Source organism: Barbatula barbatula (assembly GCF_947034865.1).
Source record: "Barbatula barbatula genome assembly, chromosome: 24".
NCBI lineage: Eukaryota > Metazoa > Chordata > Actinopteri > Cypriniformes > Nemacheilidae > Barbatula > Barbatula barbatula.
Window position 1 is genome coordinate 13340913 of NC_136787.1, and position 18111 is coordinate 13359023.

The window sequence follows — 18111 nt, forward strand, 5'->3', positions numbered from 1 at the left end:
TTGTATCAAAGTTCAACTTGCCTTTGCATGGCACTAAACCAGCTTCAGTTGGCTTCCGTTTATCATTATTTACCTCCCTTGTATGTTCGTTCCTATTGATCATGTTTTAATTTAAATACATTTGAGCTTGTCTGAGAAAAGCTCAGGTGACGTGGCGTCACCGACAGCAGGGTTTCGATCAGAGTTCAACTTATTCAGCACCATCCAAGCGTTGTCAGTTCCAGCCAAAAACGAAATGAATCCGCTCGAATCAAAATGACGAAACATATTTAAAACGAGCGAATCACGAATATGATTCAGATGCCAATTGAACGATCCTGCCAATAAAAACAAAATAAGACGAACAGATTGGATGTTTGGTCATTTGGCTGTTTTCTGGCTGCTGTCCCTGACGCCCGGTCCCCGGTCTCTGTGTTGTTTTGTCAGCATGATCGTGACTGCGTTTAGATCCCTTTGTTTGCTCCATGCTCTTTCTCTGCACAGTCATTCAGTGAAAAACGTAGAAAGAACTTCATCTTTTCACGCAAGTTCCCTTTCTACAAGAACAAGGATGCCGACGAACAAGACGAGAGCGACTCGGAACGTAAGTAGCCACACACGCATGTGCACTCACACACGTAGGCGCACACAGACACGCATCCTCGGGGTGGAGAGACGCTTAGGTGTGTTTAGGTAGTTTCAGGAGGTCCATGTGTTTCGTCTGTTCTACATCCTCCTTCTGCTGGCTATACAGCCCACCCACCACCAACCTTACTGTCTCTTTCTCCCTCTCTCTTTCTACTATTCTCTTTCCTCCTCTTTCACTTTCGCTCACTTTCTCTCCCCCCTCGCCTCTCTGATCGGCTCTGTGGTGTAGGACATCTCTGGAATAGGGGAGGACGGGTATGGAGCAAAGACACTGAGTAAGTGTTAAGGATTAGACCCAATACCCTTCTTCCAAGCACACGTTATATTTCAGTTCAGGTTTGTCGCTTTCTGTTAATGTACGTCTGTGAAGAGGTCTGTCTGCATGTCACAATTCACACGTGTTTGTTGACGGCCTTTATGTTTTTGTTAGGTTTTCGTCTTTGATATAGTGTTGCATGAATATAACCTGTGTGAGGATAGTTTGTCACAGGAGATTGAAAAATAATTGTTTAGTGTGTATGTCGAGCGTTTGTGGTGTTGTCTGGTGTTTTAATATTCTGGGTTAAGATATTTATCACAGACAAAATTGGACTTGTACGGTAAGACAATCCTTTTAAATGCAAATTGCAGTATTAACTGTATTTGCTCAACTGTTCAATCCTGTTACTTTAGAATGTCCTGTTTTGAAAATAGGGTTGAACTAAACCTTTTGATTTGATCAAAATCGAACTTTAAATATTTTTGGCCCGTCCACAGATAAAGCCTTTTAAGTTTTTAGAAACAAATCCAATAAGAGGTACTTAAAATGGACATCCATGAAGGCAACATGTTCTAACCATGTGTCTATGTGCCGTCTTTACAGTGTTTTGTTTTTATATGCACATTAACAGCATTAAGCCAAAACATTTATTGCATTGTGGTTTTAGTTGTGCAGATGTCCCTTTTAAACAAATTATTTAGTTTTACATTCACTCAATAAGAAGTCACTTTTACGTCATTTTAATGTAATTTTAATGTATTTGTATAATTAATATATAGTGGGAAGAGAACGTTGTTTTCAGATGAAAGAGCTTATGTATATATAAGTATTCTGAATGAACAATAGTTCATTCAGAATAGAGAATATTTCATTTTAGGTTAAACAGATTTATTTTTGGCATCCTCAATACTTTCGCTCTGATTCAATTTCCTGTGTCAAATGTTATTTTCATGCATGAAACTCAAGTCTAATTCTGTCCAATATAGCCAACTTAGACTTTCAAAGTTGATGGTGAGCCCCTGATAGTCATCTTCAACACTCAAAAAGTAGGACGTACTGCTTCAAGAAACTATTACAGGGAAATGTGACTTCAGATCAGTTTGCTGCAGAACGTTGAGACAGAACGTTGAGCTGTCAGGTTTTGTAGTCATGTTAACTGTGGCAGGTTTCCAGACGGAGTTTCAAGTTGACTGTCTTGATAAACTTGACACTTGTATCTCTGTGTTAAGACCCATTCGGTTTCGTCATATTATTGTCACATTGCATGATGCTCTTCTGGACAGCCAAAGTGCCATTATTAAAGTAATGAAAGATGACATGTTTGTTTGTTCCTAGTCCGGTAAATGGATTTGTCACCTTTATTTAACTAGCTTGTTAATGCATTTATGATTAATGCTGTCATTCATCTATTTAAGGAAAAGTTGTATCCGTTGAAGTTAAACGTTCAAGCTTAATAAACAAAACTTTTCTCAAACCAAATCCTCAAAGAATATAAAAGAAAAGATCCTTTGCTTGTTTAGTTCTACAAAAAAGCACCATCCCCCAGCAATGCACATGAATAAACATTACAAAAAACTATTATTCTCAAGATTTGTTGGCTTGTCATTGATATACTGTATATGATGTGATATTCGCCAAGTCCTTTTTTTAATTTGAGTAAAAGCTCATTTCTTACTGATTTGCTTTTAATGAAATTTTTGCACCCTTAGCATCACCAAAATGGCATTACAAATGATTTCCAAACACTTTCTTTATCATTTATTGTTCGACTAAACAGATAAAAGCATCACATTGTTTATATTCCTTAGGCAGTCTAAAAACGAAAGACGAAAGCTTATTCTGCATCGGGGTCAAAGATAACTGTCCAGTCTCACATTAAATGAAGTGAGATCCATCATCACCGTACACCTGAGGCGTCAATCAAACCCTCATCACTTTGCTTTAAATCCTCCAAGATGTTAAACATCTCGTCCTTTCAATAGAAATAAAAAATGATTTCACATTGAGTGTATTTGATGTGTTTGGGACTGGCTTTAACAGGCATTGTCATCCATTCTGTTTATTGCAGTAGCTAACACACAAATAAAGGCCATCCACAGTAGCACATCCGCTGCATCTAAATTGCTCCAGGTATGAGACGTCCACTACACATAAAACCGATTCATGCATGATTCATTCTGGAGCTTACTGTTACCACTGCCAACACGAAAATTGCTGCCTCGGCTCAAAATAACACTGGATGGGGTTGGGTTTGAATCGATGGATAATAGCCGTGTCGTATTCCTGCGCCAGCTTGCCCCTATTCGTCCCCGAGCTAAAAATAAACTCCTCCGGCTCTCCACGTACCCGGGCGCGCAGACCACCCCAGAACTAGCGTCTTTTAGACCAGCGTTCCCATAATTGAACTTTTATATCCAATTAGTATCGGTGCTATCTGCCACTTCACTCTAATTTGTGATTTTATTGCGTTTCTGTTGTCCATCAACGTCCCAAAGCGACATCCCTTTAATCTCCCAAATGAGTGCTAACTCAATATTGCAGCTCTTTTCCCCCCATCCACTCTTTTAAACAAATGTCCTCATCGACAAGCACATAATGCCGTTATGGGCACGGTAACTCATTTACACGTTCAAACAAGAGCAGGGACCTTGGTGAAGCGTTCTCGGTTCTGCGGAAGAGAGCTGAGCCCCATCACAGCCGCTCGACTCACTCAGTGTGCTTCTGTGTTCTGTTGCCAGGAAGTCAAGAGGAAGTCATCCTCTCGTACGAACCCGTCATTAGACAAGAAAGTAAGTGCCTCTCCATTATCTCATTCGCTTGGTGTGAATTGATGATGAGTGTCCTTCTCAGACGTTTAGAGATCACAGGAGTTGTTTTTTTCTGTTCTAGTCAGTTACGCCAGACCGGTTATAATCTTAGGACCCATGAAGGATAGGATCAACGATGACCTCATCTCCGAGTTCCCGGAAAAGTTTGGGTCTTGCGTTCCACGTGAGTAACCCTTGTTTATAAGATTACAAGAACAACTAGTCCTCAGTGGATGCTTCGTTTATTAGTTCTTTTTTAATATGCACAAATGCCATCCACCAGAGCAATAAAACAGTTATTCTCACTTATGCCAGCACAGGTTTTAAATGGTGTGTTAGAAAGACGTTTGGCTATGGTGGATTGTAATTATATTTAGTAGTCTTGAGGGTTTTTAAGTCTTTATGCTGATAGCTGTGCTGGTGAAGGTCCACAGAGATGAGCCGGTAAGTTTAGTGGTTTGACCGTATGTTGTGATCTGTCCTTCAGGAGCTCTCTGGGTTTCCTGATGCTCATTTCATTGTGCCGTGACTCAATCTAATCACTTCAAGGTTTGCTCATGCTGTCGCAATATCCAATAACGATATTATCACAAAGTGATACTGTCAGTTCAGTTAATCTTTCAATGTGTTTGTTTGGTTTATTATGAATCACACTTAAAATACCATTGTGACTCTTAAAGTCCCCTTGAACCAGAAGTCGATCGTTTTTACTTCCGCATTGTGACGCATTTCCAACTGAAATGGAATTTTGAAAGAGAAAAGTAGTATGTGATGTATAAAAACAGCCGTTGCATTTGGAACTGGCAGCAGACTGACAGTCGAAGGGGAGGAGTTAACGGATGCTTCGGCCAAGCAGTCTAACATACAGTATGTCATTTAAGATGGACAGTCATTACAGGACAGAAGTGCATTTTCAGATTATGAGGGCACATAAAAAGAAAATGACCCACATTGATAGACTATTTACAATAAATTATGCAATATTTCATGAATAAATAGGCGTTGTAAGTTTTAATTTCACCAGGACTTTAGGTTTGAAATGGGTGGTGAACATTTACGATATTACAATATGTGTAGAATTAATACAATATCTATAATTGCGTTTTTTAACATCACGGGTATGTTGTGTCATGAACAATCTCTGGGTCACTTCATTAGTGATTTTAGAATGTCCTTAAGTTACAGTTGGAGTAATACATTTTGGAGCAAACCTTGGATGAAAATAATGGAAGTACCTAACATCATCCATCCCACCCATCCATCTATTCTCAGTTTCTTGTGTATGGGCCTCACATAATCCATTTAAAAATGTCCTTTGTTTGTTTTTTGACCCACAAATTATAACGTCTGCAATGATGTGAAAGACTAAACAAAACACTATTTATTTTGTGATATAATTAAATCTTCTGAAAATCCTTAATAAAGTGTCTTTATTGCTGGTGTCTATTTTTTGTCCTGCCGTCTAAAATGAATGAATGATGTTTGTTCAGCCCATTGTTGCTATGACTACCTTCTCGGGCAAACATGATTTGTGTCTTTGTACCAGCAGGAGAAAATAAGCACCCTAACTTTTATTTTCAATGAAAGTTCTGAGTCGTTGTATGTATACACATGTACCTCAGAAGGTTTTAAAGCCACATTTCACACCCTGAAAGAAATGGCAAAGCTTGGCTTTCATTTAGATGTACATCAAACGCTCTCTCATTCCTTCCATCTTGGATTTTTTTGTTCATTGTTTGCGTTTCAGTTTTAATTTAACCATCTTGTGTCTATTTTCATCATTTTAAAAAGCGGCTAACAGTTCAGGGCCCGAAGGTAAGTGACAGTATTAGTCTGAAATGAACGAGATATAATATGTAATAGCACCAGTCCATACCCGTTAGATACAGTTCATGTTGTCTGTAGACGTCTCCACATTCCTGTTTAGATCACAGATGCTGTGCTGTTCATCGCCCCAATAAAAGTACAGTATAGGCCTTTGACTATATTTCCATATAAATGCATATACTGTACATATGTATATACATGACTTCCATTACTCTGGATGTGTCAGTGTCTTGAAATCCCATGTTGTATAACATTAATGCCTGGATTTTTTTTACCAATCTCAGATACAACCAGACCAAAGCGGGATTATGAAGTGGACAGCAGAGATTATCACTTCGTGACCTCACGAGAGCAGATGGAGAAAGACATCCAAGAGCACAAGTTTATCGAGGCCGGACAGTACAACGACAATCTGTACGGAACCAGCGTCCAGTCTGTGAAATACGTGGCTGAGAGGGTCAGTAGTCAAACATGGTTGTTCACTGACAACCACTGGTTTGATTCCCAGGAAGTTATAATTGTCGGATTGCGATAATGTGTGCTAATGTTTTTGCCTTTCTAGGGGAAGCACTGCATACTTGACGTGTCTGGAAATGCCATAAAACGGCTACAAGTAGCACAACTTTACCCCATTGCTATCTTCATAAAGCCTAGATCCATTGAGTCTTTATTGTAAGCCTTCACACACGCATCAAATCTCAATTCGGATTCAATACTGAATTCAGTGTGAACAGAGATCTGACGGATATTTAACCTGTGTTTGTCTCAGGGAGATGAATAAGAGGTTGACAGAGGAGCAGGCCAAAAAGACATACGACCGTGCCCTAAAACTGGAACAGGAGTTTGGTGAATACTTCACAGGTAAGTGGAAAGTGAAGTTTTGAATCTATCCGGAGGACCTAAGCGGCACCTATATGCTCGGAGGCTGGTATCATTTGCATATTGAGATAGCCTGCTGCATATGCATTACCTCGGAGGCCAACCGCTCCTGCCTGTTACATCCATCATGTCTGACAGCAGAACCACTAAGTTGATTCAGTCCCCTGAGTGAAAGGCAGAAACTTGCTGTTGAAATATGTATTAGCGTGACCCTCGCAAGTCTGTATGAAATGAATATGAAATACCGCTCGACAAGATAATGATTTATTTGGGGACATTATGAACCATGTGTGCATATGCTATTGTGTAAGGTTTGATTTTGGAGCGCTACTTTAGCAAGAATCATCTTGGGCGGGGAATGCCGCTTTACATAACCGAGAGTACTTAATATAAGTATTTTTCATAATAAGGGTTTTAATAGATGCTGCATTGTTCTGTAAAGAATACAAAGATCATGCCTGTTATTGAGTAATGGCTGGAATACACTACAAGACTTTTTAAATCTGAACAGATTTTTGTAAACTAGACATCATACACTTTGCAGACTTTTTTTGAAACTAACTAATCAAATCTGCAGACTGGCACAACAAGTCTGGGCAACAAAATCGGGGGGAAATCTGAGCTAAAGTCTGTTGCTGGGTAAAATGTCTTTTCTTACAGTTTATTCAAAAGAGAGATGACGCCACATGGCTTTCGTTTTATTAAAGTGGCTAATGATCCATTAAGCTCTAAAAAATGATCATTATGAAACTGTCACCAGGGTTTTGTACCTCTTGTGGGGCAAAACAATGAAAGGTCTGCCGCAGAAGCGCCTTAATCTATTAATATATCTCTCTTTGTCTCTTTTGTCTTCAGCGCTGGTTCAAGGGGAAACACTAGAGGACATTTATAACCAGTGTAAGATGGTGATAGAGGAACAGTCTGGACCTTACATCTGGATTCCCTCTAAAGAAAAACTATAAAAATCACCTTGCCCTGGCAGGGACCTTGGACTGCAAAAAAACAACAACATAGGAGTAATTTGTAACATAATATAAATTATTATTATTATGGCAATGTTTATTGTTAAATCTTACAGTGATTTTATTTGTTTGTTTGTTTGTTTTGTTTTACGTTGCTTTTTTCACTTTCAATATGAATGTTCCTGAATGTACACCACAAAGTGTTAGAAGCATTTTTGGTCTAAACTAAAGAAGTTGATTGTTTGTTTGTATATTTATTGGTTACCGTTTTAATGGATTAGCTCTTTTGAACAATCTTTTGTGTAAAAGGACAAATGCGTAAGCCCGATCATCTACAACCATCACTTCCGAAAAGAAAAGAAAAGGATATTGATATCAACCTTCATCATTTCCACACAATCAGTTCATAAGGTTTCCTAGCTTCATTTTGTTAACTCAGCATCTATGCACTACTGTGGATAACACATGCTGATTGTGTTCTTTTTTTGTATTATTTTTTTCTTGTACAGATGTCTGTTTTATTTGTTGTTGTATGTACATTTCCAAAGGATCCTTTTAAAAAAGGGTCTTGATTTAGAATAAACGGTGAAAGGGATTCAAGTAGCTATAGGAAATGACACTATATTTTGCTATTTATATTGACAGAGGACACAACAGCACAGAAAATATTTATAAAGATGATATATAACTTTGTCTAAAAAGAATCATTTTGGAAAAGAGATTTTACTGGTTTGTCATGTGTGTTGTCGTCGCTGTTGTGTTGCTGAGGATGGAGATTCGTGAAGAAGGTCGAGAAGTAATGCGTGCATGAGCAAAAACGTCCCACTTCTTTTCTGTACAATCAGGTTCTAAACAAGCTTCTAAAATGAGTTATTTACCCAGAAACAAAACTTCTGCCATTATTTATCATTTCAGACCTTCAAAACACAAAAGAAGATATATTGAAGAATGTTAGTAACCAAAAACCGTCCCAATAGACTTCTTTTGCATGGACAAGTAACCAATGCAAGTGAATGGGAGCCAGTTAAAACCTTTTTCAATATATTTTATTAAGGAAGTCATACAGGTTTGAAATGACAAGAGGGTGAGTAAATGATGACAGAATTTTTATTCTACTACTTAAAATTCTTGAAATTTACAGAACTTTTTAACTGGTTGATGATTCAACACTTGAAATTTTGTGTTTTCCCTTTTTTAAGTCCGGATAACAGGAAGGAGCTTGAACTTTGTGAATTCATTGTTGAGCGGTGCCCAGCTGTTCTGTTTTTGAGACAGAAGTACTCGTACTCCCTCAAGAACTCTTTCAAGTGTTTACAGTACCTCAACTACAGCTCAAAGAGAAAACGGAGGACTGAGTCTGCAAAATAGTTAAGCACATGTCCTATAATGATCTTTCTATTTAATTTTATCTTTTATTTTCGGCATGCCTTTGAAAATGAACTTGGCTTCCTGCCCACACATTTACATCGCATACGTGTAATTCGTGTCGTTTCAATGTGTAATTGAGAGACACAACTGTCCTTCTGCATAAATAGAAAAGTTCTCAAAACTACAAATGCCAAAAGCCATTAACTCTGATCACCATATAAAATAAATGTGGGGGAATTTGTTGCAATATTTATTGGGAGACGTTACAGAGCGGTTGTGTGGCAAGAGTCTTTTGACCTACTGGTCGCCACTTGCCTTAAAAAGGGGAAGAGACTTTAATGGCCAGATAGACATTTTTTACGCTTTCTTGAAGACTGAGCACTTTTGTACATTTGGGAAATTATTCACAGATTGTGTTCAACCAGATGGTTAACACAGAGGGGGAATTTCAGAAGAAGGAGGAACTGGATATCACAGTGAGCTCTCCATAGTATAATATGAAATTTCTTGGAATAACAATAGATGATGTACATGCTATGACAAAAAGTGATCAGAATATATTAATTTTTTGGACATTTAAAATGCTTTGAGTTTGTTTCTTTCTTTTACACACCTAGACATTGTCTTTCCTTTGATGTGATTGTTATATCATCTGTAGCATATCATTTTATAAAATGTAGTTGGGAATACTACGGCGGATTGTGAAAGCAACTCACGCAATTTTGAGTGCCCTTCAGTCGAAATATTTGCATTGAAATCTACATTGGTATTATTATTTGAGTTAATCCGTAAATCTGCATAGAGCGGCCCAAAAACTGATGCAGTAGCTTTTTAAGAAAAGAAAATCTAAACCCTGCAGATTGTATGCACTTCTAAACGGCTTGCTGAAGCCTTCTGGTGCTCATAGCGTGATTTAGTCCATTAATGTTCAGCCTAGTCGTACGTGGCTGAATTGGGTTGTTTTTGTCTCAGGGTTGCCAGATAGGGCTTTGTCACATATATAAACCTTTTGGATCAAAGCGCATCTGATTATCACACAAAACTCCGGTGTTTTATTCCTGACAACTGCATCGAATCTTTGCCTTTGTTTTGGTGTGTCTTTGTCTGCTGAGTTTTTCTGTGATCTTTTCATCCCCAGGAGGAGGATGCTAATTATTTTCCATGTTATTTATTTTTCATGAATCCCCATGACGATGTGCAATTTTGTATATAAATGTCTGTTTGCACTTATGTGGTGGTAAAGGAGGAGATCTTGAATAATAATGTCCCCAAACTGCTCTGTTTTTACGTCACTGGAAATTAAAGTTAAATTATGAAACTCTCACATGTTTGTAGATATATTTCTGAGCATTTGATGGTTTCAAGCACACTTTGCTAAGGTGAGACTGTGCAGTTTGTCTGTTGAATGAAAATAATTTTCACAGTTTTTCGTCTTTTTATTCACTAAGGGAAAACAAAGGAGCTGATACGTTGCATTATGTTGCTTTGAGGAATCCTAATAAATTGCTTACAGCTGACATCCATCTACACAAATGTAAATAACAGCTTTTTTTACACATATATTCTTAATATGTTTTGAGTCTCTCAGTGCTCTGAACTGTCTTCAGCACAGAAAGTATAAAAAATCTAAAGTTGTGACAAAATGTGACTTTTAAAGTGATTCTCTTGAATAGCAAGGGGCAAGTTCAAAAGAGGAAACCAATTGGTTGCTTTGCTGCCATCTGGTGGTTGAGTAAGATATCTAAGCGTTTTGCCATTTTTTTGCCCAGGTTTAAATGAGTTGTTACTGTTCTTAAATGCATTAGATACGTGAATATTCCTCTTTTCAGCTGTCAGTCCTCCTCAGATGAACATTCCACTCCGTGTCCTGATGCTGAGCTGATAACCTGCAGTGCCAGGTACTTCCTTAAAGACAAGTTCATTAACAAGTATGACTTATAATACTAGTGATAATAATAACTTTAGATTTAACTTAATAATAATTGTCCATTACCCAAACATGTCCAAGGTCAATTTCAGCAACCCCTGTGAAGTTTGTTGCAAAGACTAAAATACCAGAACACCCAAAAAATTAAGGATATATCTTTCTATTGAGCTTTTAACTCGAGAAATGCTGTGATCATTGAGTTGACCTTATGAATGTGATCAGTTGTACTTATGAATTTCCAGCACGGTATGAGAAAGTAAGTCTTTATTAATATGCAGTATATTAAAACAGAAGTAGTATTAGCACGGTTCTAATATATTTAAAGACATGTAGTGTTACACATCATCTAAACCAAAGATATGGAAAATCTATACAATGTTAAATATCATTACTTGCATAACATGACTCGGACAAAGCATGTCTTTGTAAAAACATGCAAGAAAACAGGGCATGCTTTTAAGAAAGTCTATCTTGTCCACGTTTATTACACGGCTCGTTGGAATGCTTGATTGTGATTGGCCAGTCGGAACAATTAGAGGTTCGTTATTCCTAGATATCAACCTCTCAAAACTAGTAATAACACACGGTAACCCGGATGCAGCAAGCTCTTATTTTGACATTTAAATGTCTTTTAATAACACATATGACATATTTACAAAACCAAGCTGCCTGTTTGTGACATTTGAACGTCGTTTCTTACCTTAAAACCGAAAGGTTAGAAAAATGAGCTTATAAAATATTTCACATTTCATGTCTAGCCGACTGTCAATTTGATACACTGTCGGGGCTTATTTCTGCCATAACGACCGGCTGCTTGACATTATCCCGTTTGTAACGGTTTTTCTCTCTGATTTTCTGTCCATTGAGAAAGTTTGAAAAGATCATACAAAGTCACTTCACTGTCATGTAGCCTTGTCTTTTAACAGCAATTAAACTGCCCTTGACTTCTTGACAAGTCATTTAATTGATAAAGACTACAGGACGTTCAACAGAGGTTGACATGCAGAACAAAACACCTTTTGCTCACCTAGTTAGACCCTGAATGTTTTTATGACATTTTCACAGTAGTACCATGATGTAGGCTCCACGGGAAACAGCAAGTTCAAGAGGAAACACATTGCTGGTTTTGCTGCCATCTAGTGGTCAAGTATAATATCTTAAACATCCATATCAAGTTTTACATTTATTTTGCTCAGGTTTAAATTAGTTGTTGATGTTCTTGGTTGCATCAGACACGAATCAATGAATATTTATCTTTTCAGCTGTCATTCCTCCGCAGTGTTAGGACATGGTGTGGGCTGTTCATCTGAGCTGCTGTGATCCAAAATGATTTGTTCACTGACTGCTGGTCCAATCTCAGAATATCCTAAATCCTTAGTGTCTTCTGCTTCTGCTGAGTTCTGATGGGCCTCTCGTGGCTTAATGAAGTCTGTGTAGACGTATGGCAAAAGAGACACCTCAGTGCCAGATATTTCCTAAGACAGAAATAGTAAAGTGGACACATGCTATTATTTATATTAATTTAAGTAACTATTCCTAAAATAATTACAAATTAATAGTATAATTATAATTGATAATAGTTTGTCAACTAGGCCTACCTGATAAATTACAAGATTAATGTCAACATCCTCTGTGAAGAATATTGTGCGGTGAGATTTTATTAGAACATAATTCATAACATATTGTTATGTTTCGAACTGTTGGCTAGTTTTTTTATACCTTCTGTAGTTCTGTCATCTTCTCTTCTATGACCTATAGACAACACAATTTAAAACATCGCACAATGCATTTTCCACTTCTGTACACTATAGATTAAGAAAGAAGTAAATGTTATAAATAATATGTAGACTAGAGTGTTTTTAGGGGACTACCTCTTGTTTTCCTGTCTTGTGTTCCTCTGTGAACTTGACCTGAAAACAGAACAGTTTTAAACTGAACAGTAGAGATTAAATGAAACTTAGATGCACAAAACAGAAATCTAGATGAATGTGATTTATGAATATTTTTAAGTGACCTATTTGTCAGTTATGGACGGTGTCCATTAACTGAAATGTGACTTATTTTACCTATCCAGTGAGTAGAGAACACAACTTCCATCATAAATTGATAATTTATTAATATTGTTATTATGTTTGTGGAAGAAGTCATTCTTACTGTGACTGTATTTGTTAATGCCATAGAACACAATAACACACAGTCCTAAAATGCCTATGAATACGAGTCCAGTCAGAAGAAAAATCTTGATATCCTGAAGTTGGTTGCTTTTAGCACCAGGTGGTTCTTGGTTACATGTTGTGTTTTCACCTTGAGAGAAAAAACAGAATAGAACATTGCACAACACTTTTCCTCTGGACAATATTGATATAAATGCAACTCTTCTGCTAAGCCTTACAAAATGTCTCTTTATTGAAAGCACATTCTATAAATGCTGGGTTGTTTATTTGGATCAAATATGGCCATTTTCTAGGTTAATTTAAACCAAGATTCAGTAAGATTCAGATTTGAGTTAAAACAATCCTTTTTTCAATTTCTATTCCTGGTTTTCTAAATAAATTATGACACTCACCGTCTGTAAAACATTCCTCATTAATGTAAGTGTGTGTTTCTGATTTTCCATATGAATCTGTTGCCACACAAATGTATTTTCCATAATCTGAGCAGGTTATATTGCTGATGTGTAGAGTCCGGTTGCTTTCACTGAATGAGTGTCTGTTGTCACTTAGAATTGGAGAATCTCCTCTCTTCCACATTATACCTGTAAATGGCCCGCTCACTTTACATGTTAGAGATAGGTTGGAACTCCAGCAGACAACAACTTCTTTTGGGTCTTAAAATAAAATGTGAATGAAACAACAAAAGGAAAAAACAGCAATGAGTTCACTGTAAATTGTATAGTAAATTTCATATGAATTAGCAGGACGATATTTTTGACCTACATAAAATATGAATTACAAAGGTGAGGCTTTTTGCTGTAAGATTATTTGAAATAATCGTTTCCTTGAATACTACTTCAGCCTGTGCACTCAAATTCTCCAAAATGAGGCTGTTATTGTTCAAATAGAAATGAGCTTTACCACAGCATTTGCTGTAGACTAATGTTAAATTGTTTTGTTTAAAATATTTAAGACAAAGACATGATTTGTTCACATTGGTCCATTCCACTTCCTTCAGGGAATCAGTTTGATTATCAAGTTTTTCTCCTGTCAGCTCAACTCGATTGAATAAACCCGTCTGGACTGTAACTGCCAACATATCAATAAAATCAAATGTTTATTTCATTATACAAGAAATACACATAAATATTCCAACAGTGTACAGTGAAACAGTGTTAACAAGATATGTACAATATATACAACTATTTCAAAATATTTTCTGATCTTAGTAACAAATGAATTAATAGTTTGAGGAAACGAAGAAAAAAGGAAATGAACAATGATCAACCACACTCACCAAAAGCAGTGAAAAGAAACAGCCATACATAAATGTAACATCCAGGCATTGTGACTTAAGATGTTCTTCTTGTTATTATTCAACTAAATAAAAATTTGATCATCATTTGAATACTATTAATAAAACCAAAAGCAGCATAAAAAGCATCTAGATGTTCTACGTGCGATGCACTTACTCGCACTCTGACAAATGAAACTGTTGCCCCAGATCCACCAACCACTTCAAACCACAACAGGAAAACATTTTGTAAAACGGGGAGGACAAAGGGACAGCAGGCCTGTTCTTATTCCTATTAAGATCATCTCAATATTTAATAAACAGCTGCAGGAAAAAAAGAGACCATTTACTATTTACAGGTATGTGTTTAGATAAAAGTATATTTTTTGTGGCATTCTGTGAACTACTAACAACATCTTTACCATTTTCAAGTAGAAATATTGTTTCTATTTATTTGCCGAAAATAAAATTGGAAAAACAGGTCAAAATCACAGAAAAAATGCTCTGTATTTTTTCAGACCTAAATTACTGCAAAGAAAAGTTCATCTTCACTTGTAAGCAGATACAACAGTAATATTTGTAGATGTTTTTAGGAAAAGTAAAAAAAAAATTTTTTAGAAATGTTTTATGTTTCATGTGTCTTGTCACACTGTCATTCACATTGTTTGATTTTGATTTTGTCTAAATTCAACAGACACTGGATTGGAATGTCCACAATACATCTAGAAATGCTGATTTGAAATAAAAACCTTGGAGTGCGCCTGTGTCTTACATAGCAAAAGAACAAAACATAAAAGACAATTTGCTGTGGCCCAGCATTACAGTTAAATGCCAAAAACTGCATACGATTGTAAGAAAGCTTGTGTTGGGATATTGAATTGTATCAGTATGACAGAGGTCTAGAAGTTAAATGACCAACATATAGATGTTGACATACAAGCAGACGTAATTCTGAGTAATTACTTATTGGAGGTAAATAAGTCTTTATTAAACATTATTTAAACCCTAATAAAAGCTAATATTTGCTTTTAAGACATGTGGTGTTACTTCATGTAACCAAAGATATGGAGAATCTATACAATATAAAGTATAATGGCCTACAGAAACTAACACAGCTGTACACAACAAAAAACAGGATGCAAGAAAATAGGCCATGCCCAAAATGTCATAACAGTCATTTCAGTCCAAAGTGAGTCTTTCTAATTCAGTCGTGGCTGTATGTGAAGCAGATGGCGTATCAGACTTCTGGCCTTCTATAGATTTAAAGTGCTAGAGGGAAAAACAATAAGACCATCAGTAATAAAACCGGATAACCATTTAAAACACACAAACTTAAACCATTGAAACCATTTGTTTTACTGAACATGAACAAATGTTGCATTATAATATAATAATGATCATTTATAGGATCTGAAACATATTTAAAAAATAAAATGATCTAACCTGCGAGTTCTTGAATTCAGAGTAGAGTGTGAACAGGACGTGGAGCGAGTGAATTCGGTTCTTGTACACAGGAATGTCCAATATCCCTAAGAGGTAACACATTCAATAAAGAATAAAAAACACAAGCAATAAACACATAAATGTAACAAATATACAATGAACTAACTTACCACAAATAATGTCGACATACTCTGCCAAAGTACAATCAATATCTGCTGTGGGCAGATTCACCTGGTGAACGGACGTGAAAGTTATAGATGGTGAATTTATAGGAGGAAAATCCAACAAAACTTAATTTGGCTGAAAGCTAACCTTCCCCAAAAGTTCCTCAAATTCAGATGGCCACTCTTGCATCAGGCTGTCGATGTCCGGCATTGCTCTGTGGTAACACCCAAGAGTCTAGTTACAAAACTAATTCTCACATTGGGTTTAGATTAGAACAAGTTTAAGATCTTGCCTGGTGTAGTGCACAGTAGCTGGAGGTTTTGACCGATGCAGTTCACTAATGCTCTCGATCCAGCTGTCTATGGCTTTGGGGTTTCTTTCTGGGTTTTCTATGCTCTTAACCTTCACTTCCTGTGCAAGAGATGTACTGTATATCACATTCTCAGAATTTCTCACTCTCAATCATCTGATCAAAATCTTTGCTGTATACATGAATGTCAGAGGGTGTTTCAATATAGTGAGAGTGTGTGTGTTGTCTCACAGTGACATTGTGTTGTTTGCTGTTCTCCGACAGCCACAGGGAAAGTACTGTGGGGTCTGACTGTTTAGTGCACGGCTCATCCAGAACTAAAAGACCCAGATTATCTGGTTTGCCATCCGGTCGTGGTACCTGCACATCAAATAAAACAATGGAACTGAACTAGATTCAACATTCAAAGATAAAACATTCAGGTCTGAGAAGAAGAGTCACATACTTTGAGGAAAGCATCAATGTCTCCCACAGCCGGAATAAAGTCAGGGATAAATGGCTTCAGTTTGTGGTCAAGTTCTATCGTCTGCGGGGTGTATCTTAAGGAGACAGTCACATGTAACTGTAAGCACCCATTGAAATCTGACTGAAATAACACTGGGTACATTTAAGCTAATATCTTGCTTCGTGCTTGTACTGTTAAAAACGTATGTCAAATGATGGTGAGGTGTGAAGTTGTAGTGTGCCGTTTGCTCAACCTCGTTATGTACTGAAATAGCTCTTTGATCTCTGCTGTCACAGGAAGATGATCATAATCGGCTGGGTCATATGCGCTGTGAGAAATCAAGCACACATACGCTCCCATTATTATTTTAACACAAGTTGACGGAATTGTAATGCTCTTAGATCTTACCATTATCTATAAATATTTCCAACTCTTTCTGCAGCAAACAATCTGATAAATATATGACATTGAACTGTAAACAACATGTAAGATAGTAGCAGTTATATCTCAAACAGGCTGTCCTACCCTTCTAGAGCAGATCCAGGCTCCCCTTCCTCTTCATCCGACTCTGTATCATCAGAATCATCATCATCATCTTCGTCGTCATCCTCCTCCTCCTCTTCATCATCATCCTCATTTTCATTAGTACCACCAGAACCAGATGGTGGAACCAGATTTTTTCTCTGCTATTAGGATAAACACAGGCCAAACTTAAATCCATTCACTCTTTATCTAATAATAAACTAGTGGACTTGAATTAGTCTTACCTTTGTGTCGTCTTCTAGTTTACCACCAGTGTAACTGGCCATGGTGCTCTGCTTCTGCCTCCCTGCCCTCCTGGAAACTGTTTTTAAAAGACGTTGGTTATATAAAACAGTTGGCAAATGTTATAATTTAATAATGACGTGGTAAACAATGGGTTTTACCTATCTGTCGGGGGGTTGGTGTGCGTACACTGTCTGCGTCGTCCGCGTTTACGTCAAAACTTTCGTCGTATGGTTGGTTGGATGTCAGTTGGATCTTTAACAGTGAAGAGTACATTTAGCGTTATACTTACTCGCTTTTTAATAAAACTACAGTCGACTTTACTTACCTGCGGCACCATATTAACTTTAAAGCCTTTACATTTTGCTCACCAGGTTTAAAATAATAAGACAACTAGCTACCTAGCTTATAGGGCACAATAGCACACAAAACGAGCATGCAACATGTAAATGTCAATCAATTGGCAATATGTGAAAAACATTTAATAATTTAAAGCTAAATCCGACATTAAAATGTAATAAAGAACATGCCTGCGTTGATACAGAGTTACAGGAATGTCTCGTCAGCGGGTAAGAAAATAAATGAGGCATTATAATAATAGTTAGCATATTAACCATGTTGCCAGATGAATCGTGGTATCAAGGATCTTGTTTGTAAACTGAAGACATTTGCGTGATAATAACAAACCTTTTGTCGCTCGGACCTCTCCATGAAAACACGGCGTATGGTTTCCAAGGAAACTGTTCTCGCGAGACTTTCAGCGGAAGTGCGAGGAGAACGTTTTTTTTTCAGTATAAACAATATAATACAACAACATCTGTTTATGCCAGGGTTGATACACAAAATACACTACTAAAACAGGCATACAAGACAAACAATA

At 37.0% G+C, this 18111-nt stretch overlaps 3 protein-coding genes across 10 annotated transcripts in view; 1 reads left to right on the top strand and 2 right to left on the bottom strand.

Annotated features, from left to right (window-relative positions):
- The window catches only part of dlg2 (discs, large homolog 2), a 142013-nt gene extending 131961 nt beyond the window's left edge, over window positions 1-10052 (top strand). For 4 of the 7 annotated variants that reach the window (XM_079448658.1, XM_079448657.1, XM_079448656.1 and 1 more), the window contains 8 exons: window positions 484-583; window positions 3625-3675; window positions 3776-3877; window positions 5485-5508; window positions 5805-5977; window positions 6083-6192; window positions 6290-6381; window positions 7255-10052. In XM_079448658.1, coding sequence (XP_079304784.1) covers window positions 484-583; window positions 3625-3675; window positions 3776-3877; window positions 5485-5508; window positions 5805-5977; window positions 6083-6192; window positions 6290-6381; window positions 7255-7361 — 759 coding nt within the window. In that variant the 3' untranslated portion in view covers window positions 7362-10052. Of the gene's footprint in view, window positions 1-483; window positions 584-856; window positions 903-3624; window positions 3676-3775; window positions 3878-5484; window positions 5509-5804; window positions 5978-6082; window positions 6193-6289; window positions 6382-7254 lie in introns of all 7 variants that reach the window. The other 3 variants (XM_079448654.1, XM_079448655.1, XM_079448659.1) reach the window with 2 other exon arrangements.
- Window positions 10053-10902: 850 nt separating this feature from the next.
- LOC306889277 (uncharacterized protein) lies at window positions 10903-14311 on the bottom strand. Of its 2 annotated transcripts, XM_079448062.1 has the most exons (8): window positions 14107-14311; window positions 13593-13898; window positions 13223-13483; window positions 12811-12960; window positions 12528-12566; window positions 12376-12408; window positions 12255-12286; window positions 10903-12131 (listed from the first exon to the last, which is right to left on the bottom strand). In XM_079448062.1, the coding sequence occupies exons 1-8, from the start codon at window positions 14153-14155 to the stop codon at window positions 11922-11924; spliced, it is 1080 nt and encodes a 359-aa protein (XP_079304188.1). In that variant the 5' UTR covers window positions 14156-14311; the 3' UTR covers window positions 10903-11921. The 2 variants fall into 2 exon arrangements, with proteins under 2 accessions (XP_079304188.1, XP_079304189.1); XM_079448063.1 differs by having other exon boundaries at window positions 13223-13898; window positions 14107-14241.
- Window positions 13911-17981, bottom strand: ift46 (intraflagellar transport 46 homolog (Chlamydomonas)). Its single transcript, XM_079448061.1, has 12 exons — window positions 17919-17981; window positions 17393-17486; window positions 17234-17310; window positions 16992-17152; window positions 16720-16794; window positions 16467-16560; window positions 16253-16381; window positions 16004-16122; window positions 15859-15925; window positions 15717-15777; window positions 15547-15632; window positions 13911-15372 (listed from the first exon to the last, which is right to left on the bottom strand). Exons 1-12 carry the CDS (start codon window positions 17940-17942, stop codon window positions 15283-15285), a joined length of 1077 nt encoding a protein of 358 aa, XP_079304187.1. The 5' UTR covers window positions 17943-17981; the 3' UTR covers window positions 13911-15282.
- Window positions 17982-18111: the final 130 nt, after the last annotated feature.